The sequence below is a fragment of the Microtus oregoni genome, unplaced genomic scaffold (genome assembly GCF_018167655.1).
Source record: "Microtus oregoni isolate MIOR12 unplaced genomic scaffold, Mior012 000005F_ref0000423, whole genome shotgun sequence".
Lineage (NCBI taxonomy): Eukaryota > Metazoa > Chordata > Mammalia > Rodentia > Cricetidae > Microtus > Microtus oregoni.
Genome location: NW_024543064.1, coordinates 13,598,150 through 13,623,311, shown reverse-complemented (window position 1 = coordinate 13,623,311; position 25,162 = coordinate 13,598,150). Strand labels below are relative to the sequence as shown.

At 52.6% G+C, this 25,162-nt stretch overlaps 1 protein-coding gene across 1 annotated transcript; it reads left to right on the top strand.

The window, feature by feature from the left end:
* Positions 1–25,162, top strand: Aldh4a1 (aldehyde dehydrogenase 4 family member A1). The gene is made up of 15 exons (XM_041652877.1): positions 1–136; positions 8,711–8,804; positions 8,887–8,979; positions 9,940–9,987; positions 10,648–10,803; positions 12,246–12,395; positions 12,474–12,548; positions 13,588–13,775; positions 16,084–16,157; positions 17,687–17,883; positions 18,061–18,108; positions 18,783–18,935; positions 19,468–19,589; positions 20,289–20,407; positions 23,039–25,162. Exons 1-15 carry the CDS (start codon positions 108–110, stop codon positions 23,149–23,151), a joined length of 1,659 nt encoding a protein of 552 aa, XP_041508811.1. The 5' UTR covers positions 1–107; the 3' UTR covers positions 23,152–25,162.

Sequence of the window (25,162 nt, the reverse complement as noted above, 5' to 3'; positions counted from 1 at the left end):
CCAGGTTTGACTAGTCCAACCTCGCAGGGAGGACTCGGAGCTTCCCACAGACGCACTGGACCTTCAGACTCCGCTCGACGCTCTTCGTTCCAGTGTTGAGCCGAGCCATGCTTTCCCACGTCTGGAGGAGCGCAGGGTGAGTGAACCCTTTGCTACCAGAGCCCTGAGAACGGCGGGCGACTCCCTCCCTGCGGGTGCTCTGAGCTGCAGTCACCCTCTCCCAAGTCCCCAAGACTCCCCTAAGCTGGAGGGTCGCGTCCTGCAGAGTCACTCTCCCATGGAGACACGGCATCTTCCTGGGTCTCCTTAGATGGTCCCTTTTCCTTGGCCAAGTCCCCCTACCCGCCAGCGCTGACTCCTGCGTCGGGTGCGGTGCCCGGGCAGTGTCGCACGTCCCGTTTCTTCACTCCTCTTCCTCCGAACGCATAATATTCCAAATTTGTTGACTCTCCCAGCCCTAGGACATCCCTCAGTTCACGTTCTGGAGCCTCCTGATAATTCTGGGGACTTCTCTACTCCACTCCCTTTGCAGTTCAATATTGGGCTTTTGTTTTTCAGTGGGTGCCATAATGACTTTTATAACGTGTGATGCTGGGTTCTGAATGGTTTACGGCTTGAGATTTAAATAAATTCATTAAGATAAATTATTGCCAGGCGGTGGTTGCACACACCTTTAATCCCAGCTCTGTGGAGACCTAGGCAGGTGAATCCCTGTGAGTTCAAGGCTTGCGTGGTCTACAAAGCAAGTTCCAGGACAACCAGGACTACACCGAGAAACCCTGTCTCAGGGGGGAAAAGAAGTGTTTGGTTAGCACTTGGAAGGCAGAGGCAGGGTTCAAGGCCAGAGCTACTACACCTGTCTAAACTGCCACTTTTGTTCAGATTTCTCATAAGATGTAGATACAGTCATTACAATAATGAAGAACCGGACAATCTCCAGGACAGTGCTGCTCTTCAGATCCAATTGCACACTGCTTTTCAGCGGGAACCTTAGCACCCTCACCAAGATCCTGGTCCAGTGGGACTCACAGCCAGTTGGGTGTGGGTGTGATTCCATCCATTCTGTCTGCCTTTTAGAATTACACAGCACCTACACCCCCACTTTAGTTGCTGTTTGCTGGCTCTGTGGCCTGCGACCCATTGTGTCTTCCTCCACTGAGTTGTGATCTTTCTGAGTTAATTAGTGAGCCTTTCCCTGCCCCCCCCCCCCCCCCCCCCCCCGCCATGGGATGTCATGGGCCAGTTCCAACTCTTCTGTATGTTCTGGTGGGGAGCTGTCAGGAAGAGGAGATGGGATTGGAGTGTACGTGGTTCTCTTTCAGATTGAGACTCCAGGTCTTCACCTTCTGGACTGAGACCACCTACTGCTTAGTGGTGAGAAAGGCAAATAGACACAAAGACCCCCTGATGGGCTGTAGGAGGCAGTCCACATTATAAAACAGTTCCGAAGAGCAGTATCATTTAACAAGCTAACAAGTACAATGGATTCCACTCCGAGCCTAGGAACTTGCTTAGTCCCCGTTTGCAACTGGGGAACTTTTTCTGCCTGTTCGGGCAGATGTAACTGGAGTTGTAGTTTGATCTTGATCCAGATCTCCGCTCTTCAGTGTGCCGCCTCCTGAACCGCTCGCTGGTGGGAAGAGGATTTTGCAACCAGTTCTCTGGGCTCTGGCTGCCTGCTTTTTGTACAGCACGGCTGGCCTGGCAGGATGCCCAGATAGGTTTCTTAACAACAGCAGCGTTCGTTCGTTCGTTCATTCATTCATTCATTCACCCACCTTTGGGGCAGGTACTTGGGGGCTGCTCTGCCCTGCAAATGCTTAGCCGCACTTCCGACCTGTGCCTCTCGTGCCAGTGGCTTCTTCAGTCATGACAATCCTCAGATGTCTTTTTGTTGTCGCCGGTTGAGAGGCACAGTCCTAGGACAGCTGTAGTTGTTTGGTTCCTCATTCTTTTTTGTTTGTTTGTTTGTTTTTTCAAGACAGAATTTCTCTGTGTAACAGCCCTGGCTGTCCTGGACTCACTCTGCAGATCAGGCTGGTTTTAAGCTCGCAGAGATCCGCCTGCCCTCTGTCTCCTAAAAAAGATGTGCACCATTGCACCCAGTCTTCTCTTTTTCTGGTTTTTCTTTGTTTTGTTTTTTTTTTTTTTGTCATTTTGTATTCTTAATGGATTGTGGACTCGCATCCGATCCCTGGTTCCATTCCCAGGGTTATGAGAATGAAAATATTTTAAAATCTGAAGAGATAATGAAATCCGAAACACTGGTGGTCCTACACATTGTGGGTAAAAGCCACATAACTTACCTTCTCTTTCATAGGCCTGTCATCTCCTACTGGCTGTCCCCAGGACATGGAGCTGGGACCGACACCTGTTAATTCCTGGGCAAACACCGAGTAAATGAATGAGCTTGCCAGTGAGCCCTTCCTTGCTGGCAGACATTTCATCACCTCACCATGTGGCCTTGGAGGAGGGGGTGGTGACAGTGGCTTTCGTTTGTCTTTTTTTTTTTTTCCTTTTCTTTCTTTTCTTCGAGTCGCTCCAGTAGCCCAGGCTGGCCTTGATGTTACTCTCTAGCTGAGGGTGGCATTGAACTTCTGATCCTTCAGAAGGCTTTCACATCTGAGGCGCTGGGACTGCGAGGGTGCACCACCATGCTGGGGTTATACAGTGCTGAGGACGGAACCCTGGGCTTTTGGTTTGTTGAGTTTTTCTGTAAGGGCTGGGAATGCAACCCTGTGTTGAGTGCTTGCCTAGGACCCGAGTCCCATCCTCAGCAATACACTGTGCACACATGTGCACATCCACAGATGCAGAGGACTAGATGGTGGCTGAGGTCCTCACCATGCTTCTGACGTTGTTCTGGTCGGATGGCACTGGCACCTGGCAACAGTGTGTGCCTGGCACACAGTGGTGTTGCACTGTTGCTGTCAGAATCCCGGAGCAGAGTGCAGCTTGGTCCCTGCTAAGCAGCTCTGTGACCCTGGGCAGGAGGCGTGGCTTCTCTGTTGTCATGGGAACACTAGCAGGAGCTGACTCACAGGGCTGTCTTTTCTGTGGAGATTTTATCCCCCCCCCCCCCCCCCCGTGCAGTACAGGAACCTAGGAACCTTGTGCATATAACACAAGTGCTTTCCCCCAGCCAATTTCTTTAACCGTTATTTTGAGGCAGAATCTTACCAAGTTGCACAGGCTGGCTTTGAACTTGGCAATCCTCCTGCCCCAGCCTCGGAGTAACTGGGATTATAGTTAACTTCATCACTAGGTTTGTCTTGGGGGTTAATTGAGTTCATGGATGCTGAGTAGTTTGACCTATCTCTCAACCACAGTGGGCTACCTTGGGTGGTCAGCCTTGACAGAAATACCAAGGATAACAGGGCAACACTTGATCCCAGCACTTAGGAAGCAGAGGCAGGCAGATCTTTGTGAGGTCAAGGCCAGCCTGGTCTACACAGTAGTGGCTGTGCTAGTGACTGTCTAACCAAGGAGGTCTCCTTCTCTAGATGGGAAGTGAGTGGTTCTGATATAATGTGTGTGGTCAGGGGATTGACCTGTCCTGTCACCCAGGCTGGGTCACTGAGCTGTTCTTTGACCAGAGATTATCTCTTAAGTAAGAAGAGCCATAAATTAAGCTGGGCTTGGTGGCACATGCCTTTAATCCAGCTCTCGGGAGACAGAGGCAGGTAGATCTCTGAGTTCAAGGCCAGTCTGGTCTACAGAGCAAGTTCTAGGACAAAAAGAGCCGTAAGTATGTTCCATTACAGATGAGCTGTGACCATGAGCTGCAAAGGAGTAATCCGGTTTACTCCTCCATAAAAAGAGGCCGCAGTGCAGCCTGCTGCCTTGGGAGGGTGGATAAGTGAGATGGTACCTGGGTTAGCTTTGTCAATTTGACACAACCTGAGAACACCTGGGAAGAGTCTTAGTGAGAGATCGGCTACCTTGGTTTGGCCTGGGTGGGGAATGTTTGAATTAAGTTAATTGTGGAAAGAGCCATCCCGGTGTGGGCGGCACAATTCCCTAGGCTCCTGAGCCGAGCATGTGACATAGAGCATATATGTGTTCCCTCTGCTCTTGACTGTGACTGTTAACGTCTCAAGCACCTGCCTCTGACTTCCCCACAGAGGCAGACCTGGATTGTGAGCCAGCATAAACCCTTTTCCCCCTAAGCTGCTTTTCGTCATAGTGTTTTATCGTAGCAACAGAAACGACGTGAGGACGGTGTCTGCACCTCACTCGTCCCAGTGCGCAGCAGCGCCCTAAGAGCTCAGGAGATGATAAAGTGCTCACATAACCTGCCCTCCCTGAGCCCTGTACTTTCCCTCCCCAGAAGCCTCCGCTGCTACCCTGATTACACCTAATTGCCTGATAAGGGGATTTGTCTTATCAGGCCCCAGATTACAGCTGGAAAACTGGAGGCCAAAGGAAGCAAGACAGCTCCTTTTGCTTTCTTCTTGGTGGGGTATTTAGCTGGCAGGAGAGTACGGGCCAAGTTCAGATCCAGGGGTCTGGTACTTTCCAAGTGTTTTCTCTGGCGGTGTTTATTATGTGCCGGAATGGGCACAGGCTGCTCCGAGGAGCCGGATGCTTTCTCAAGAGCAAGATGCTCAGGCTCCGTCGGGAACCCTTTCTTGGCTTGGAGATAATGGGAAAGGAACCCCCTTCAGACTGGGGGGTTCACCTGTGAGGGGCATCCAAGTATGGGGGGGGTCTGGGGAAAAGGTAGGGCAGCTGGGGGTCCTGCAAGGGATGTGGTGGTGGGGAACGAACCTGAGGACCCCTGAGGATCCAGAATCTTCATTTTAGAAAGAGAGGTTTTAGGTTGAGTCTCCCCTGATCCAGTTTTCATGTTAAGCGCCGGGTTGTGGGGCCGCAGCTGGCATAGTGGGTAATGGCGCTTGCTGCCAAGCCTGATTGATACCCTGCATTTGGTTCTCTGGACCCACCTGGTCTAAGGAGACAACCGACTCTTACAAGTCATTTTCTGATCGTCACTTGTGGGCTGTGACACGCTGGAAAGAAATAAAATATAGTCCTCACTGTGCTGTGAAGACCATCATGGACCTCACTCCCTCATCCAGTAGTGGTCCCATATAATTCTCACGGAGGGCTGGGGGTTCATGGCGGAGCCCAAGGAGCCTAACATGTATGAAGTTCTGCGCTCCATCCCCAATGCTGCATAAACCCCATACGGAGAATCACTCCTGTAATCCCAGCCTGTCTTTAGGAGGTTCAGGGTCTTTTTTTTTTTTTTTTTGAGATAGGTTTCTCTGAGCTTTGGTGCCTGTCCTGGAACTAGCTCCTGTAGATCCTGGTGGCCTCAAACTCAGAGATCCTCCTGCCTCTGCCTCTCGAATGCTGGGACTAAAGCTGTGTGGTTGAAGCCTGGCTTCAAGATCTTTTACATAGCGAGTTTGGAGCTAATCTGGGCTACATAGTGAGACCCTGTCTCAAAATAAAATACAATAAGCTTGCTGTCTGCAAAACATATGTCCTGCATACAGCATCGCCCGGTTGACAAAGGCCCCCTCTAGAGTGGCTTCCATCTGTGAGGTTTCTGAATTGATGACCTATGGTGCGTTCACAATGACTAAGTTGCTTAGGTGTGTGTTTCTCAGAGCACATCCCCAGTGCTGATGTGACGGGGTCACGTAGCTTTGGTTTTGGCACGAGCAGCCTGGAGGTGGAGGAGGGGATGCGACTGATGAATCATCTCTGAATCGAGCTGGTGGCACTTTGACCCTTGGACGGGGTAGAGCCTGTGCCCTCTACCTCCCCATCTCCTCCCCTAAAGAGTGCTGAGTTTGCTGGCCCAGGCTCTTCCTGGAAATCCTGACATCTCCTGCTTCTTGGGCGAAGGGGAGCATGGGCTGTGTTTTCCCAGATTACTAGGGAAATCCAAGTTGGGTACAACCCCTACCCTGCACTTCCTCTCCACAGACAGAGAATTGAGAGCGGGGTCAAGTCTGCATCCAGAACCAGGCACCTTTGAGTCCTGGAAGTGTGCGGAGAATAAACAGCTGGGTGGGTGGATTAACTCTGTATTTATGCTGTGGGGTAGGTGTGCTGGCTGCATGCATGAATGAACAAATGAATGAATGAATGAATGAATGAATGAAACCATCCTGCCTAGAAGGTCCTGGGGAGTCCTCCTAGAGCAGTGGTTCTCAACCTGTGGGTTGAAACCCCCTTTGACAAACCTCTATCTCCAAAAAAAAAAAAAAAAAAAATTACATTATGATTCGTAACAGTAGCAACATTGCAGTTACAAAGCAGCAAGGAAAGTATTTTTATGGTTGGGGGTCATCACAACATGAGGAACTGTATTACAAGGTTGTGACATTAGGAAGGCTGAGAACCTTTGTCATAGAGGCCCTGAGTCTTGTGGACTGATCCAGCTCCATCTTCATCTGAGCTCGTGGAGGGGTGCCTGTCAAACAGGGACGGACCACAAGCCTAAGGGGGGAAGATTGCCTGTTGGAAGAGACACCTGTTATTTTTGACACCGCTTGACTCAGGTTCAACTTGATCTTTGAACTAGTCTCTCCCGGGCCTGGAGACTTTCCAGGACCAGAGAAAGTCCCTGTGAGCCTGAGGTCACAGTGGGCTGCTGCCCCAGGAAAGGTGGAGGGAGCTCTGTGGGGTTTCTGTTTCGGGCATCACGTTTGGGGGTGGCTGGGAGGAGAGGCCTGGTGTGGGTGGGGTACACGCTGACTTTTTCCTACCTGAATGCGGTCCTGGTGTGGGGGGCCTTTGGAAACTCCTGGGCCTGAATAAGTCTGTCCAGAGCCGGCGGGTGAGGGACGGCTGGCCTGTTCACACACAGCAGGAGGTGAGCTTGATTCTGGTTCCTCTGCTGAGGTGGTGAGGAATGTTGCTGACCAAGAGGGATCTTGATGGACAGGGGTGTTGGCTTTGGTTTATCTGTTTCCAGAAACGGCAAGTGTCCAACCTGGTGGGTGGTAGGGTGAGGCCTGGAGCCCTGCTGGACTCAGTCCATGTCCAGCTAAGGAAGCACGGGCGAGATTTTTACCATTCCACAGTCAGTCCCTAGAGATGTCTGCCTCTGCTCTCCCTGTTCCCGGGACTGCAGGAGGAGACACAGTGGATTTCTCAACTTTGCCTTCTTTTAGCTGTCCGGTCTCCATAGTAACCCTAGAAGCCGGGCCTCACTGTCCTATACTGGAACAAGAGGCTCATGGGAGGCAGGATTGGGTAGCCTTGGGGGCTGCAGCTGTCTTATCTTACCTATGCTTTCTTGGCCAGACAAGTGTGGGAGGAAGGAGGGTCACTTGGCCTGTGGGTGTTACTGTGGGGAGCATGGACGTTCTCCCCGCCTCCAGCTAGATGCTTACCCTCCCTCCTCTTCAAGATCTTGCCAGTGAATGTCTCTCTTCCTCAACTTCAACCCTATAGGCCTCTCCTTGCCTGTATTTATTCCTCCTTTCTGCTCTTCCTTCCTTCTGGAATGTGGCCTAGGGCCACACCCACCCCACATGGGTTTGTTTTCTCCCTCCAGGTGACCTCTGGGCCCTCACATTCCTTCCCATGATAAATGAAACACATGACCCCACTCCCTCAGCCTGGCCACTCTGTCTTTCTGAGCATGGTTATGCCAATGGAGGCCCAGCCAACAGCATCACTCTGACCCAGATAGATGAAGCCCAGACAGTTCCCATTTTGTCTAAGAACGGTCCAGGCCACTGCGTACCCACAGTTTTCAGAGGGGTGGCTTTTCTCCCAACTCTAGCATCCCTCTCGTTTCCCAGCAGCACCAACCCAGGGCACTCCCGATTACCCAGCCAGTTACGGGCTGTCTGAGATGCAGCAGGGTTTGGAGAGAAATGGAAGAGGGAGGGCGCTGGGGGTGGAACTTCCTCCTGAACATTCCTCATAAACTTTCCTTATAAAAATGCCCGGATGATTTGTTCTGTCAGGGGCAGCTGTTTGAGCAGCTGGTGAGGCCTGGCCTGGGGCCTTGTGCTCTGTGAATGTTGCCAGCATTAAGGTGTCCTCTGAGCTGTCCTCATTTACACAAGAAGCTGACGGCTGAGGGGACATCTCATGTCTGGGAAGTGGAAGAGCTGGGCCTTTAGCTCTGGAATGATGGACCCCGAGTGTTGGTTCTAATCCCCTCCATCTTCCCTCCTTTGCACCCCCATACAAGGAAGAAGGTGGAGGCCAATGGAGGTTGTGGGAACCTGACGCTGGTTCCCCAGACCAGGGTTGCTGTGCTTAGCACTCAGGCCCATCATCCAAGTTCACGGTCCGTATCTGATGCTCTTGCTCACCTGAATGCTGGCTCTCTGCCGAGGGCATCTCCCTGGCTTACACCAAGAGACTCAGCTCTCACAGGCTTGCCTGTTCCATGTCAGAGAAAGCCTGATTCTGTGGGGTGATTTTTAGAAAAGAAGGGGCAGTGGCCTCCAACCTATACAGAATTGACTTCAAGTAACCATGTGGGTTCTCATTCAGTCGCTTTCGAAACACTCAGAGCAGGCAAGTCATGTGACGGAAGACACACAGTGAGTGGTAGAGTTATGACTTCTAAGTATTAGACTCGAACCAAAGCCAGCTGTCTCCCCAGACTCTGGATTTGCTTGGATTTCAGCCACGTGGGTCAGCCCAGGACCACCCATGGAAACAGAGGGACTGGCATGGCGGCTGCTGACTTACCTGTTTTGTTTTTTTTTTCATGCTTTGTTTCCAGGCTGCGTTGGAAGCACACCTCCTCTCTGAAGGTGGCCAATGAGCCCATCTTAGCGTTCACTCAGGGCAGCCCCGAGCGGGACGCACTGCAGAAGGTAACAGGGTGGGGTGTCCCCAGGGTGTGTGGGACGTGGAACAAAGAGAGTTTCCATCCACATCTCTGTGCCTCTCCCCCAGGCTCTGAAGAACCTGAAAGGCCAGACGGAAGCCATCCCCTGTGTTGTCGGGGACGAGGAGGTGTGGACTTCTGATGTGCAGTACCAGTTGTCGGTAAGTCCTTGTCACCTCCCAGAATTTGAATTCCTAGGATGTCTAAAACTTTAGAACAAAGGGTACCATGCCCAGCCCATTCGTGAGTCACGTCCACAGAAGGATCCTGGGAAGAGTGTGTCTGTCCCTGGCGGTTTCTTTTATGGGTCAGTTGTAAGCTAGGGACAGAGAACTGGGTTCAGCCCTGTAGAAACCAGGGTGGACCACAGTGAACCACAGTGAACAGGGAAACTCACAGAGCGTTCAGTTGCGGTGGGGGGGGGGGGGGGGTGAAGGGCTCGCCTTTTTTTTTTAATTTTTTAATTTTTATAATTTTATTTTATGTTCGTTGGTGTTTTGTATGTCTTTGTGAGGGTGTCAGATCCCCTGGAACTTGAGTTACAGACAGTTGTGAGCTGCTATGTAGGTGCTGGGAATTGAACCCAGGTCTTCTGGAAGAGCAGCCAGTGCTCCTAACCTCTGAGCCATCTCTCCAGCCCCCTCGGGGCTGGCCTTTTTGCCAATGAGTCTATTTAGCTAGAACTCCAAGAGCACCGTGTGCTGGATCTAGTTTGACAGAACTACCTTACCTTTCCCTGCGTGTTCCCATAGCTCAGTGACTGAGCACAAGGTACCTGTGGACATCAGAGGACAGCTTTGTGGGGTTGGTTCTCTCCTTTTGCCCTTAGGCGGGTACTGGGAACGGAATCAGATCACTAAGCCCAAGTGGCAAGAGCTTTTACCCGCCGAGCTGTCTCCCAGGCCTGTTGGAAGGACTTTTAACAGAGGCTGGTGTACAGCTTCTAGGCATGGAGAGACAGGGAGGAGGAGGGAGCTGCCATGGCCTAGTGCAATAGGTGAATGAGCTGGGATCCAGGCATGTGTAACTGAACATGGAGGCTATGCTTCCCCCAAAAGGCAGAGACATCTGTGGTCTTGGCCTTACTTATGAACCATGATACTCCCTGCCCTTTCTTCCAGCCCTTTAACCATGGACACAAAGTTGCCAAGTTCTGTTATGCGGACAAGGTGAGTCCCTGGTGACCATGGCTGCCCTGCCCGTTTTGAGTGCACCCCCCTACCTCTCTCCCTGGCCCTGGGAGTCTTTGGGTTGAGCCTGCAACCGCACCAGTCACATACAGGTTAACTTAAGCCAAGTTCTAGCTGTGTTGGTCAGAGTGGGGGCAGCACCGAATGTTCCCTGTAATGTGCCCGCTGCTCCAGGGAGACCTGGGGAGAGCTGCTGGGGAGGGAAGGGGTAGATTCTGTAAGTTTGCACCAGAGAAGTTAGAGACATAGATGGAAACCATGCAGAGAGTGAGAGAGGGGGCCCATGGGAGGGGCTGATGGCTGGTACCACGTGGTCATGAGGGTTGGTGGGGTTTGGGTCACCTGCAGCTACTGTGTGTGTCAAGCCGCAATTCTAACAGCAAGGCTGGAGCCCCTTGGATCCCAAGGATGCAGTACCCCCTTAGTTAGACCATGGGTGGAAGGGGGGCAGGGGCTTTCTTTTGTAGCAGCTGACAGGCCTCAGAATGACAGCAGGACAGGCTGTCTCTAGCAGTGTGGACAGGACTGGGGGCTTTCTGCTGGTAGCTAGTGTCCTTCCGGTCCCTCCTCTATGCCCTGGGACCCTTCCTGCTGGGCAATCAGAAGGCAGTCCTTTACCTCTCTCTCCTCTCTCTCCAGGCCTTGCTCAACAAAGCCATTGAAGCTGCCTTGGCTGCCAGGAAAGAGTGGGACCTGAAGCCCGTGGCAGACCGGGCCCAGATCTTCCTGAAGGCGGCAGATATGCTGAGCGGGCCACGAAGGGCTGAGGTTCTCGCCAAGACCATGGTGGGACAGGTGAGGATTGACAGGCCCTGTCAGGCTGGCTTACTCCATTCCTGTCACTAGCCATCAGCTGAAAAGCCTCCTCCGTGTGCCAGGAGCTGTTGGAGGCTTGGAGACATTCCCAGAATCTTTCCTTGGAGTCAGGGGTGTAACATAGGTTACCATGCTAGGCAGATTGTGCTGAGCCCATGTGTCCTGTCATGGCCCATGACCTCCCCTTTGTTCCTGTCCCCCTACTCTGGGCCAAGCCTTTGTCATTCAGGATCATCAGTTGCCCTGCTAGCCTTCCGACATCACTGTATGGCACTGCCATCTACAAATGTGTCAGGCTGTATGCGGAGCCATCCAGGGACTCACGAGGCTCATGAGCTGCAGGTCGGACCCTGCCTCTGGTCTCCCTGTAGCCATCAGAGGTAGCTTTTAAACATCCACGAAGTTGTTCCTGACTCAGGGACCACCTAGGTCTCTCTCCCAGGTTCTCATCCCATAGCCGGGGCCCCTGCACCCATCCTCTGTCTGGTTCCTCAGTCACTGTGCCCTTCCTTGCCAGGCTGTTCTGCCTGTGATGGAGTCTGGACTCAGCAGGAGTCTGTGGGAAACCCAGGCCTCCTCTAGTTCTGCCCAGTTTCTCCTGCCTAGAAGGGACCCTGACCATGTGGTCTGGCCCCATCCTGTCCTCCGGCGCTTCCTGGTGTTCCAGGTCTAGAAGGGCCATTCTGTTCCGTTCAGGAGTGTTCTGTCCCTCGTCACTTACAGTCACAGCTCAGGTAGCTGCTGGATGCTAAGCGTATATATTTACTGCCCCTGCGAGAAGTGTCTTGCTTGATCTTCATCTTTAAGTTGTCAAGGATGTCTCCTGAGAAATGGAGTCTGAGAAATGGGCTTTTCAACTGAGCTGAATACTGCTAGGAAGGGGCTAGGGAGAAGGGCACAATTTGGCCTACTCCAAGAGTTCCCCTAACAGAACCGCCCCAGGCAGCCCATGGAGTTCCACCGGCTCACCTGTCTCCATGGTGAGAGCGCCCTCTGCTGCATAGAAGCAGGATAACAGCTCCCTGCCTTTTCAGTGTTGAGCTTATGATGTGAGTGAAATTGTCAGGAGGATGGACATAGACGTGTGGGCTGTCACTCTAGGGTCTCTTTTTATTTGGATTGAGACTCAAGGGATTCTAGGTAGCACTCTGAATGCAAGTCTTAGCCTCCTAGGCAGCACCCTCGGACAGTATGCCAAGAATTATGAGCCGTGTAGCTCTCCAAGATGGTCAGTGGGTATTTTTCTGGTCCAGTGTGCATTAGTCTGTCTGATGGAGGAGGTTTGGATGCTTGAGATCCAGATCCTTTCCCTCCTCAGTCCTGGGGCCAGACCTGGTCAGCCCACTGAAGGTTTTTGTTCCCTTTGGGGGGCTGGCTCTGGCCCGTCTGCTGTCCTTGAACATAGGGTGCCCTCCTACCAGGGAAAAACCGTGATCCAAGCGGAGATCGACGCTGCAGCGGAGCTCATCGACTTCTTTCGATTCAACGCCAAGTTCGCCGTGGAGCTGGAAGGGGAGCAGCCCATCAGCGTGCCGCCCAGCACCAACCATGTGGTGTACCGGGGTCTGGAGGTACCGCAGGGCAGGTAGTGGGCCACAGGGGCTGCTGGGAGCCTCGGGCTGTGCCTCACCCTCCCCCTCTGTCCTCAGGGCTTCGTGGCAGCTATCTCTCCCTTCAACTTCACCGCAATCGGAGGCAACCTGGCGGGTGCACCTGCCTTAATGGTGAGGAGCCGGGGACGAGGGTAGTTAGTTAGTCATGCCCCAGATCTCAAACCAACACAGCCCCCGCCTTCAGGCATGGGAGAAGCGCAGATGGTAGCAGCAGGGGATGCGGATAAGCTCTGGGTTCCAGCATAGCCTTGTTTGTTTGGGGGAGACTCCAGGCTGAGGCACAGTGTTCACCTCTGTTGAACAGGAGCAGTTATGTGTGTTTGGTGGGGTGCATATCATTGGGTTTCAGAGATGGAGGGAGATCTAGACACCAGGGAGGTCCAGGCGAGAGCAAGCCACAGGTCCAGCGACTGCCGATGGCGATGGTGTATGACAGCCATTGGCACTGGGCTGATGATGTCATTTAACTAAAAAAGCAATGAGAGAAGTGGTCACCCCTATGCTCTTTGCCAGGTGATACTAGAGACATACAGTAGGGACCTCCTTGTTGAGACTAGTAAGCAGTGGAACAGATAGGAATTTGTTGAGTAAAGGTGTTTGTACCTGTGGGAGTTCCCAGTCTGATATGGGGAATACAGGCCAATCCTCCATAGACTGGGCAGGAGGAGGGCTGGTGTTGACCCAGCAGCCTGGACCCCAGACAGGGCATTGTACCCGATGTGTGTCTTATGTCCAGGCACAGGGACAGCCTCTTGCATCCTCGGATGGGCCCCTCTGGTGCCTATGATGGATGCTGCACGTGCTCCGACCCAACACACATGCAAAACATCTGTACTTGCTCAGCCACACCCAGGAGTGGCCCAGAACACCGAGAACAGCCCTCGCCTGCAGTGAGGGCAGGACTTCGCCCAGGCTTGCAGAGGAAGGGAACCCAGGCTCGAGTCAGAGGCGAAGCCTAGGGCCTCCACACAGGATCCTCTGGAGACAGTGCAGATAGATATCACCTGGTGGGCTTAGGTGGGGGGACATGGGGTGTCATGGTTCCAGGTAGGGGTGTCCGTGCTATCAGGTGAGGTGCATGGTTGGGGTACATGGTTGGTGTGGTTGGCATCCCACTACCTTGTGAGCCACGTTCACACCATTCCGGCAGGGCAACGTGGTCCTGTGGAAGCCCAGTGACACTGCCATGCTGGCTAGCTATGCCATCTACCGCGTCCTTCGGGAGGCCGGCTTGCCCCCCAACATCATCCAGTTTGTGCCAGCGGATGGGCCAACGTTCGGGGACACGGTCACCAGCTCAGAGCACCTCTGTGGCATCAACTTCACAGGCAGTGTGCCGTAAGTCCGTGCGGGGATGGGGTCGGGCACAGGTCTAGGAAAATAGTGCTGCTATCTGGGGCTGTGAACCCAGAGGTCACACATTGGTAATACCTACTTTCTCTCTGTGACCATCCTCTCTCAATCTAGTTTTGTTTTGTTTCTTTTTTATCAGTCAAATAACAGTGGGCCCCTAGCTTTTTTTTTTTTCTTCTTCTTCAGATTTTGGTTTGTTTTTTTCACGATGGGCTTTCTCTGGCTGTCGTGGAACTAGTTTTGTAGACCAGGCTGGCCTCGAATTCACTGAGATTCGCCTGCCTCTGCCTCTCAGGTGCTATGATTAAAGGCGTGCGCCTCAGCCGGGCGATGGTGGCGCACGCCTTTAATCCCAGCACTCGGGAGGCAGAGGTAGGCGGATCTCTGTGAGTTCGAGACCAGCCTGGTCTACAGAGCTAGTTCCAGGACAGGCTCCAAAGCCACAGAGAAACCCTGTCTCGAAAAACCAAAAAAAAAACAAAACAAAACAAAACAAAAAAAAAAAAAGGCGTGCGCCTCCACCTCCTGGCGGTGGTCCCTGTCTTGCTGAGTCTTTGAAAGGATAGGAAAGGAGAGTGCTGTGAAGCTGAGAGCAGCCTTTACCATAGAGGGCATGAGTGGGCGGGCTGAAGCCAGGAGATATTGGCCTTGCTTCTTGGAAAAGGGTGAAGGATTTGTCAGGCATAGGTGAGGAGGTGGGGACAGGGTGATAGAAAGGGGAAGGACACCAAGGGGGCCTGCAGGCTAAGCCATGTCCCTTGGGCCTGGAGGGTGGAGTTGGGGGGAAGACTGGACCATCTGCCCCAGCCCTGCCTCCCTGGGCCCCACCTCTCAGGTTTAGCCCAGAGGCTCCTAGGAGCCTTTGGAATCTACAGAAGTGTCTGAGCTGCATGCTGAAGGTGACAGGAGACACAGAAGGTGGTAGGGAAGCTGTAAGCACAATTCTGTCTCAGGCTGGGGCTACCTATTGAACCTGGGGAGTGACTGGCTTTATTTTCTTGGATTTCTAATAGCGATGACCCAGCCATGTCTAATTGGGACTGTTTTATTTTAGAAATCCATATTGTGTGTGCTCTGGTCCCCCTGGGCCCGTGTGTGTCGTGGTGCCATTAGCTAGAGGTGGATAACACTTTGTAGATTCCCCCAGTCCCACTTTAGGCCCTGGGTCTGTATATCTTGGGTCTGCCCGTTGCTGGCCCTCCTGGCCGTTGCAACTGTACCCCGTCCTAGGAACTGGCTGGGGCTGCTCCAGAGGTTGTGGGCTCCAGGGATTGGAATAATGGCCACGGACCAGGCAGAGATGTTAGAACCTAGGGCAGAGCAGCGTGGCAAGCCGCTGGCAGTCTGCAGGGCTGGGGTGTGGGTCCAAGACCTTCTGGCCTTGGCAGAGAGGACATTGTAGACTAGGATAGATCCTGTCAGACATACAGGCTTGGGGGGACGTGGAGTTCTGTGTATATCATTGACCGAGGAGCCTTCTGGGCATCTGGTTAGAGGTGACAGGGACAGCCTGGTGTCCCGTTTTGCATCTGCATCTAACTCTTGTTGTGGGGCACCTACAGTGGCTTCTTTGCACCTTCCCTGCCTCGATCACTGGTGTGGGTGGCAGCTTGAAGGTTGCTGAGGAGGCCTTTCCCCAGAGGCCTTCTCTGCCAGTGCTCGGGTCTCTGCCTGTTAGCAGGCGCAGTGGGCCTGGCCCCTGTTTGCCACGCTCTGGCAAGCTGCTAGGCCGAAGGTAGGAAAGCTGTAAATTACCGTTAGCTACCGTGGCTGGGTGATTAGCATTTTTATTGTTTTGTGGTGTTGAGGTTGGTCACAGTGAAGCCTGGGGAGGAGGCAGAGTCTCTGGGGGCACACAGCCTGAGTTGTTGGGTTGGTTGGTCAGGCCAGGCGCTGGGCCAGGATGCCCCTCATAGCCACAGGTCTGTGTATTCCTTCTCAGGCACTGCAGTGTGCCCCGTATGCCCAGAAGTTTCAACTCACGCTACAGTCTATGCACATGGACGGTTCTTGTTCTAGACCAGGTGCAGGATTGAAGACTCAGGGATACTACATCATGAACCCAAGATCACATAGCCCTGTGTCAGAAAGAGCTAACCAGCACTTTCTGATTTTGCATCTGGGCATTCTTTGTGCCCACCTTGCTCCCTAACCCCCATCCCAGCTGCCACCACCCACTTAGTTACATCCTGGTACTACGATGACCCCTCCACACGGCTGGCTCTCCTCCCAAGGCCTTTTAGCCTCTTCTAGTGGGACGTCTTGACACTGACACCCTACTTTTTGGTTCTAGCACCTTCAAACATCTGTGGAGGCAGGTGGCCCAGAATCTGGACCGTTTCCGTACCTTCCCACGCCTGGCCGGAGGTAAGCCCCGTTTCTCACACGCTTTCAGGGACCCTCTTCGGGGGCCTTTACGAGAGAGCAGGAGATAGAGCGGAATGGCCAGGATTCTCTCAGGTTGCTGGGAACCCATATTGAAGAGTTCTCTATCTGCCTCTGCAGTGACCCCCTCGGGAGCCACGTGTGGCTACGGAGCATTTAAACATGCCTGTGTGTGGAACTGAGGGCTGTGTTCCTGTTAGCTGTTAGCACACATATGTGGTGGGAGGTGGGGGATGCTGTGGCGGGTGGCATGGGTCTGAGCAGGGGAGGCAGGAGCCTGGTTTGTGCATGTGTGTATTTCTGTGGAGGGGGACAGGAGGAGGAAATTGCCTGAGAGGACAGCAGGGCCACCTCTCATTGACAGTGATAACTCCTGAGAAACCATTCCTTGGTCACAAAAGCTTGACACATGTTGTATGAAGCAAAGCCAGTGAGTCCTCTTCCGCAGGGCTTTGCAGGGCCTTGAGTACTCCATTTATAGACTTGGAAAGCGTGACTGGCTATGCAATGTTTCCCAGACTCTCCAGGCCATAGAACCCCGTTTTGCAAAGCCCCTGTGGATGAAGAGGTTTGTAGAACATAGGAAGTTCTGTCTGGGGCACACTCGACAGCAGAAGCTAGGGCTGGCGGTTTAACCCTCTAACCGCTAGTGTGAGGTGGGCCCGTGGGAAGGCCCTTCCTGAGCTGGCTGACCTCTGACAGTGAGTCTGGGTAGGCTGTAGCATTTGAGTTTCCCAGCCCTAGGCTGGACGGTTGTGGCACAGGCCTTTAATTCCAGCACTCAGGAGACAGAGGCAGGCAGATCTCTGTGAGTTTGAGGCCAGCCTGGTCTGTAAGAACTAGTTCCAGGCTCCAAAGCAACACAGAAAAAAAAAAGTTTCCTAGCCCTCATGTCCTCGGTCCTTTCATTTGTGAGATGAATGGGGGACTCTGCAGGGGAGGGTGTGGGTGGCCCTTTCCTCTCAGGGCCTTGGCCCAACGTGGAGCCAGTGACTTCGTTGCTTTGCCTCAGTTTACTCATCTTTGAGATGGGGGGGGGCAACAATGGGGGTAGTCCTTGAGACACTGGGAGACAGCTCAGGGTGCTTCCTCCAGCACCTGGCAGGGGTATGTGCCTTTGCCTGCTGTTATCAGTTGTTACTGAGCAGGTAAACTGAGGCTGGACAGTGCTGTGACAGTCTGAAGGTCTTCTCTAAGGGAATAGGTGGGCTTCCCTGGGGGGTTTCAGGAAAGCCTGGGTGGGCTCTTGGTAGCTTGGCTTGCTATGCTCCTGCCTCATGTTGACCATTTGGTTTTCTCATCTGTGACAGGGAGCAGGTGCCGATGCTTTCTGCTCTCCCGTTCCCCTTCTGGGGAGTGGGGCAGGCCTGGCTTGTGGCCCCCCCCCCTTCCTCCTCTCTGTTCTAATTGCTCTCTCTCACTGTCTGAATGCAGGGCTGTGGGTTGCTGTGGGTGGCGACTTGGGCTGCAGCTGGCACCCTCCATTCACGTCCACACCCTGTACCCTGTAGAGTGTGGCGGGAAGAATTTCCATTTCGTGCACAGCTCGGCCGATGTGGACAGCGTGGTGAGCGGGACAGTGCGCTCGGCCTTCGAATACGGTGGTCAGAAGTGCTCAGCCTGCTCGCGCCTCTATGTTCCCCAGTCTCTGTGGCCACAGATCAAAGGGCGGCTGCTGGAGGAGCACAGCAGGATCAAAGTGGGAGATGTGAGTGGCCCCTCTGCTGCACCCAGCAGGTGGCTGATGGGATTGGCTGCAGCTCTCTCTGGCTCTTTGAGGCAGGGTGCCTTCCTTGGGGCTCTATGCATGTGGGGTGGGCTGTGGGGAAGGGACTCCCTTTGTCTCTGGCCTGCAGGGTCTCATGGCTCCTTTCCTTGTCCCCAGCCTGCAGAGGACTTTGGGACCTTCTTCTCCGCAGTGATTGATGCCAAGGTAGGGAGGGGTGCTGGGCACAGATATAGGACAGAGAGGGGCTGGCTAGTCAGTGTGGCTTCTAAACAGGCATGCCCCCCCCCCCCCGCCTTGAAGAGGACAGGATCACCCGTGGCCAGAAATAGCTCTTGTCTACACACCCTTGAGCCAGGCTCAGCAAGCCCCTAGAGCACATATATGTGCACACACTCATGTATACACACAGAGACAGGCCCACATACACGCACTTGAGATCACAGCTCTGAAACCATAGTGTATGACCATGAAAACACATCTCTAGCCACATGCACATATCATGTGCTTAAATGTAAACATGTAGCTATATATACACCTTTCTGTATGTTTTTCTCAGAGTGTGTTTATATGTAAGGATACCTGTGGCTTTACCACACAGAAGCTTGCGTACACACTATGTAACACTCTTATATACATGCACACGGATCCCACATGCATAGCATGCATACTCACATACACACACCATATACATACACAATACACACATGCACTTATATACACACCACACACACACTACATAATCACACACACATACACACTACACATACAATCAGACACAGATGCATACTACAGATACACATAGGCCCTTTAGATAGAGGTGTTTGGGGGCAAGTATGAGGGACAGCTGTCTTTGACACCCTCCTGCTCACCTGCCCTAGGCCTTCGCCCGCATCAAGAAGTGGCTGGAGCATGCACGTTCCTCCCCCAACCTCAGTGTCCTGGCGGGAGGCCAGTGCAACGAGTCGGTGGGTTACTATGTGGAGCCGTGCATCATTGAGAGCAAGGACCCACAGGAGCCTATCATGAAGGAGGTGATTGCAATGGGCTGTCCTTGTCAGGGCGTCATGCTGGGTTCTAATGCTGACTGGTTTCACGGATGAGGAGGTATGAGGAGGGGTGGCCTGCCAGGAGTGGCTCACAGCTGGAGTGAACAGACCTGGGTCTTGTGCTCCGGAGCTCAGCCCTATCCAAGACTCTGTTCTTGTCACTGTCGGTTCTGGCTGTGGCCTGCCACTCTGTTGCCACAGCTACCACAGCCACTGTGGGATTATGGCAGCTTGGGCTCACTGGCTCACAATCTGGCTGTGGCTGATGCCTGAGATGGGGTGGTGGTGCAGGACCAGGGAAAACCCCTGCTTTACTGTCCAGGTGAGGGCATGGCAAGGAGGCTGAAAAGTTCTGGGTCTTTTGCCAAATGCCAGGCATGCAGAGACCAGAGGGAACCTGGAGGAATCTGCCCGGTTCTGCCCGTGCTCAGGACTGTTGTGTGATCTGAAGCCTGGGAGGGTGGAGAGAATGGCCAGAAGGGGACGTCAGGCGACTAACCCTTCTCTCCTCTCCCAGGAGATCTTTGGTCCTGTGCTCACAGTGTATGTGTACCCGGATGAGAAGTACAGAGAGACGCTGCAGCTGGTCGACAGCACCACCAGCTATGGCCTCACGGGGGCAGTGTTCGCCCAGGATAAGTAAGTGGCCTTGGCCGGAGAGCAGTGCTAGCTAGTGTGCTGTCTCCGCCAGCTCAACTCCATCCCCACCTCCTGGACGCAGTTCCTGCTAACCCCTCTGCTTTCCCTCTGCACGTTTAGACCGCACAGCAGGCTGACTTGTTAGAAACAGATAGCGGGAGCCCCCCCCCCCCCCCCCCCCCCCCGTGACCACTGTCTGAATCTCTAGGGACAGACCTGGGAGCTCATGATTGGCCTATTGGGACCTCACTGAGCTAGGTGACTGCCCTGCCCCGTGCTGCTGCGGAGACTTGCCACAGCAGAGGCAGATCTAATCTGGGACCTGCCACCCTAACCCTGACTCTGCATTTTCCTTCCTCCTTGGCCCTGCTAGCAACTGTGTCTGCCTCTGAGAGAGCAGTAGTGGGACTGGAGCCCAAGAGGAAGCATGGGGTGTGGCTGTTAGCTAAATTTCCATGAATGGCCAGGTTAGACTGGGACTCCCATTCCCATTGTCCCCACAGCTATAGCCCCATCCCCTGTGCTCTCCACCCAGGCCTCCCATTGGCCCCAGGGGAGGAGCTGAGCCTGGGAGACTAACTTGCCCAGGGCCCAATCTAGTAGCTGGCAAGTGTCCTGTTCCTACACCATGGCTGCTTTCTTAGCTGGGAGGCCAGACCTGGGGCTGGCAGCCCCTCTGATCACTGTCCTGTCTCCTAGGGCAATTGTCCAGGAGGCCACGAGGATGCTGAGGAATGCTGCTGGCAACTTCTACATCAATGACAAGTCTACTGGGTCCGTGGTGGGCCAGCAGCCCTTTGGGGGTGCCCGGGCCTCTGGTGAGTGAGTGAGAGGCAGGTCCTGGTCAGAGGCCATAGGGAGGCTGTGACAAGGAACAGAGCAGCCCACTGTGCAGTGTATGAATGTTCAAAAGCAATCATTTCAGGGGCTTCCAACGCTAGGAGGCCATTCTTCTATTGTACAGGGGAGGAAGCTGAGGCATGGGGGAGGGCTGTGAATGTTAGCTTCAGTGCCCACGCTTTTACCACCAGGCTCAAGATCACCCGAGTCCGGTGCGCTCTAGGTCTTAGATGGAGAATCTCTGGATGGATGGGTAATGAATTGCCAGGGGCTACTATGCCCTAGTGGCAGCCAGGGTCAGAACACACGTTAATACGGGATAGATGTTTCTACCCATGTAACCAGCATGTAGCATTTAAGGCAGTCTGTCTCTTCAAATGTGTGTGTGTGTGTGTGTGTGTGTGTGTGTGTGTGTGAGAGAGAGAGAGAGAGAGAGAGAGAGAGAGAGAGAGAGAGACTAAAAACATTCAAAGGTTTTTCTTCTAGGTCTTTGAAATACGTGGCTTAATTGTTACCCATATTCACCCTATGGTACAGAATGTAGTTCCCCAAGAGTTATTCTTGACTTTAACTCAGTGTCCCCGAAATTCCCAGCTTCTAGTAACTGCTGTTATTGCCAGCTTCTGTGAGGTCAGCTCTGTCAGGTCCCGTGAGAGCACGACATTCTCATCTTTCTGAGCCTGGCTTATTTCTTACAGGATAATGGTTCCCACTTCCCTTTTCATGACTGAATAACATTCCATAATGTATAGGACCATATTTCAACCGCCCATGTGTCACTGGGTCCTTTGGTTGTTCCCTTTCCTTGGCAGTTGTGAGCAGAGAGGTGAAGGCTGTTGCACAGATGTCTCTTTAGCATGCTGCTTTAATTTCCTTTTTGGGATAAATACCCAGAAGGGATTGTTGTAGGGTTTTTTGAGGGGGCATGGTACACAGGTATAGTCTTAACTGTCTTGGAACCAGCTCTGTAGACCAGGTTGACCTTGAACTCACAGAAATCCACCTGCCTCTGCCTGCAGAGTACTGGGAATAAAGGCATGCATTACTGCCCGGCTGATTGTTGTAGTCTTTAAAGAGCGATTTCTAAACCATTTCATAATCTTGTACTAACTTACTTTCCTATGTAAGGCTTCCCTTTTGAAACTCTACATCGTCCTTAGCACGTGTGTGTGTGTGTGTGTGTGTGTGTGTGCATGCATGTATTGGTGTGTGCATGCATGTGTGTGGTGTGTGTGGTGCATATGTGCGTGTGCGTGCATGCGTGCGTGTGTGTGTGTGTGTGTGTGTGTGTGTGTGATTAATTTCTTTGTTGATTTCCTTTCTGGATGATCTTCCCTTTTCTGGAAGTGGAGTATTTAGTTTCTACCCTTGCATTGGAATCTCCTTCTCCCTTTGTGTCTTTTACTATTTGCTTTCTGTGTTTCAGTGGCCCACATATTTACAGCTGCCCGTCTCTGTCCCAGGTTTTCTCGTTTATACCCCCTCCAGCTTTAGCTGTTTAGCGTTTATCTGCGGCGAGCTACTTCTGTGTCTTTAGAACCCTTTATATCTTCTTCCTGTGTCCTCAGGGGTGAAGTGAGTTTTTTGTAAGCCACATATAATTGGGTCTTATTTATTTATTTACTTAAAAATAAATAAACTTTTTTGGCTGGGTAAGATGGAACATGCCTTTGATGCCAACTCTTGGAAGACAAAGGCAGGTGGATCTCCTTGAGTTCAAGGCTATCCTGGTCTATATAGAGAATTCCAGGCCAGCCAAGACCGCATAGTGAGACCCTGTTTCAAAAAACTTTGGCCTGGAATGTGCTATGTAAACCAGACTGGTCTTGAACTCACAGAGATCCACTTGCCTCTGCTTCCCAAATGCTTGGATTAAAGGCATGAACCACCAAACCTGGCCCAGCATCTTTTTTTAAAAAAAAGATAACTAAAAAAATTCTATGTATGTGTATGAGTAACAGGCCATGTGTATGTAGGTACATAGAGATCCAGATGATGGTGTCAGATCCCCAGGAGCTGAAGTTACTAGGGGTTGTGAGCTGCTTTGTGTAGATGCTGGGAGCCAAACTTTGGTCCTCTAGAAGACCAGGAAACGCTCTCTCCACCCTGGGCCTTTTTTTTTTTTAAAAATCCATTCACTCACTATGACTTTTAATTGCAGAAATTAACCCATTTACATTTAAGGTGATTGCTGATAGGTAATGCTTACTTCATTCTTTCTTTCTCTCTTCCCAACTTCTTTTATGATCAAGTGATTCACTCAAATATTGTGTTTTAGTTCCTGTCTTGGACCGTCCACCTCTCTGTTTCTAAAGAGCAACTTGGCTGGGCAGTGTTGTTTTTGGTTGGCGTTCTATCTCTTTGGTACTGTAAGCCTCAGCCTCTCAGCTGCCCTCTGGCTGTGCACACTTGGCCTCTGGCCCTGCACGTTCGGCCCTGATGTGCTCAGCCAGCTCTGAGACTGTGCATGTGTTTAGTTTCTCCTTCTCTAAGCTTCTCAGCAGGGTGCGTTGTAGATGGAGCCATTATTCACCCCTGTGCTGCCCCATTCACTCTGCCAGCCCGCGTGCCCACCACCTGTCAAGAACCAGTGTGCCTTCCCTTTTCAGGAACCAATGACAAACCGGGAGGCCCCCACTACATCCTGCGTTGGACATCGCCCCAGGTCATCAAGGAAACTCATAAGCCCCTGGGAGACTGGCGATACTCCTACATGCAGTGAGCTCTGCTCATCACCTGTGCCGTCCACCTGTCTGTCCATCCAGGTGACTGACATCTCTGCCCTGATCCCATGATCCCCACCAGCTCCTCCTGGACTCTGCAGTTGAACTTGACCCAGTCCTGGCCTTTGGGCTGCATCCCGACCCCTCCTTATTTGGTGTCAGGTGCCCAGGCTTTGGCTTTGGGTTATACTGGGAAGGAAGAACCAGTTCACCCAGAAATCTCATCTTCTACGGAACACCCTCGTGCCTGGCAGGCTCTCCACCTGTCTGCTTCTCTCCCTTCATCCCAGGCCTGGTGGCTCGGAGACTCTCGGGACAGAGAGACACTCTCGGGACTCTCTGGGGAAAGGAGATAGCTTTGGTGCCCTGCATTCTCGTCACTCAGACTCCTGACCTTGGCCTTGGCTCTTCCACATATCCAGTGGACCTCAGTCAGGAGGCTACAGGGGTGCCAGCTGGCTTCGCCCCTTGGTCTGCTAGATCCTCCTGCAGGCACTTGTACCCAGCCATATGCCTTAGACCCACGTGCCTTCCTCTAGGTCGCCTGGGTGTCCCTGAGCCCTCTTCCCTCCTGGCCATCTGCTGGGAGTGTGGTCATCTGGGAAACCTTGAGGTGGGCCTCCATTTTATGCTCTTGTCAGAGCAGCCAGCCCAGGGGCGGCTAGGGTGAGTTCCTACTTGAGTCCTGGATGATGTTGTTGAGAGCGTTCCCCTTCAAGGGCTCCACATAGAGCTGGTGTGGCTGTCCCCAAGGGCCACTCCAAGTCACTACAGTCTACACTCAGGGACAGGTACCAGTACCAGGCCTGCTCTGAGCTCGGCTTCCTTTCAGGGTCTGTGCTGTCTCCCAGGGAGCAGGGCTGGGCTGCAGTGGTCCCAGTTCTGCTGGTTCTATATGGAGAGAGGGTGGAGCACACTTATTGCCACCCAGGAAAACACCAGCTACCAAGTCAAAGTTGTGGTGGCTGTGGAGGGAGGGGAGGGGCTGGCTAGCTTCTCTTTCCAGATCTAGTGTATTGCTAGTGTCTGGTCATACGGTGCATTTGATGACCTTGGTGGGATGGGTGGGCTCTGAGCCTGGGGAGTTCCTGCTAGAGGAAGTAGTGACTCTGGAGCCTGATCTGAACTCTGGGTTTAGAGCATGGCTTTCTCTCTCCCATCAATGTGATCGCCAAAACATTATGCAAATTCCCCAACCTTCCATCTCTCCAGCTCTAAAATGGCGACGATTCCCCTTGTACACAGAGGATCAAGTGAGCTAATCCATGTGGATTCTGGACAGCGTAAGACAAGTGATCAGATATATCACCTGTTTGCACATTGTTCCACCACCACCACTATGTACTGTGGTGGTTCATTTTGTGTGCCAATTTTGCTGGGCCACAGTCCCCAGAGACCTGGTCAACCATTGTCAAAGTTTCTGTGAAAGTATCTTTTGGATGAGAGTAAGATTTAAATAAGTGGGCTTTTAAATTTTTTATTATGTGTGTTTGTATGTACACACGTGTGTACTGGTTGTCCACAGAGGCCAGAAGGGGAGGATTAAAACAGTTGGGGTTGCAGGCATTTGTGAGCTGTGCAGTATGGGTGCTCAGATCCAAGCTCTAGGTGTCTGACAGGGTGGTGAACACTCTAACCAATGAGCCATCTTTCCAGCCCCAGCGTGTTTGTTTTGAGACATGGTCTTGCTGTGTAACCCAGATAGACCCCAAATCCAGATGCCTCAGCCTCCCGAGGGCTGGGTTTTGTATGTCTCTATGCCTGACTGTAGGAAACACAGTAGATTTTTTTCATAGTGTGAAGGAACCTTGTACCAGTTGAATATTAAAATACAGCAGTGGATGAGCTTGCCCAGGTGGGGGATTTGCCAGCAGCTTCTCTCTGGAGACAGTTCTTCCCTGGCCTTCCTACCCTCCCTCCATCTGTCTCCTCATACCCATCTTCCTCCCTTTCCGCACCCCATGGAGTCTGTGTCCCTGCAGAACCTTGGCTAATACACACATCAAGGAC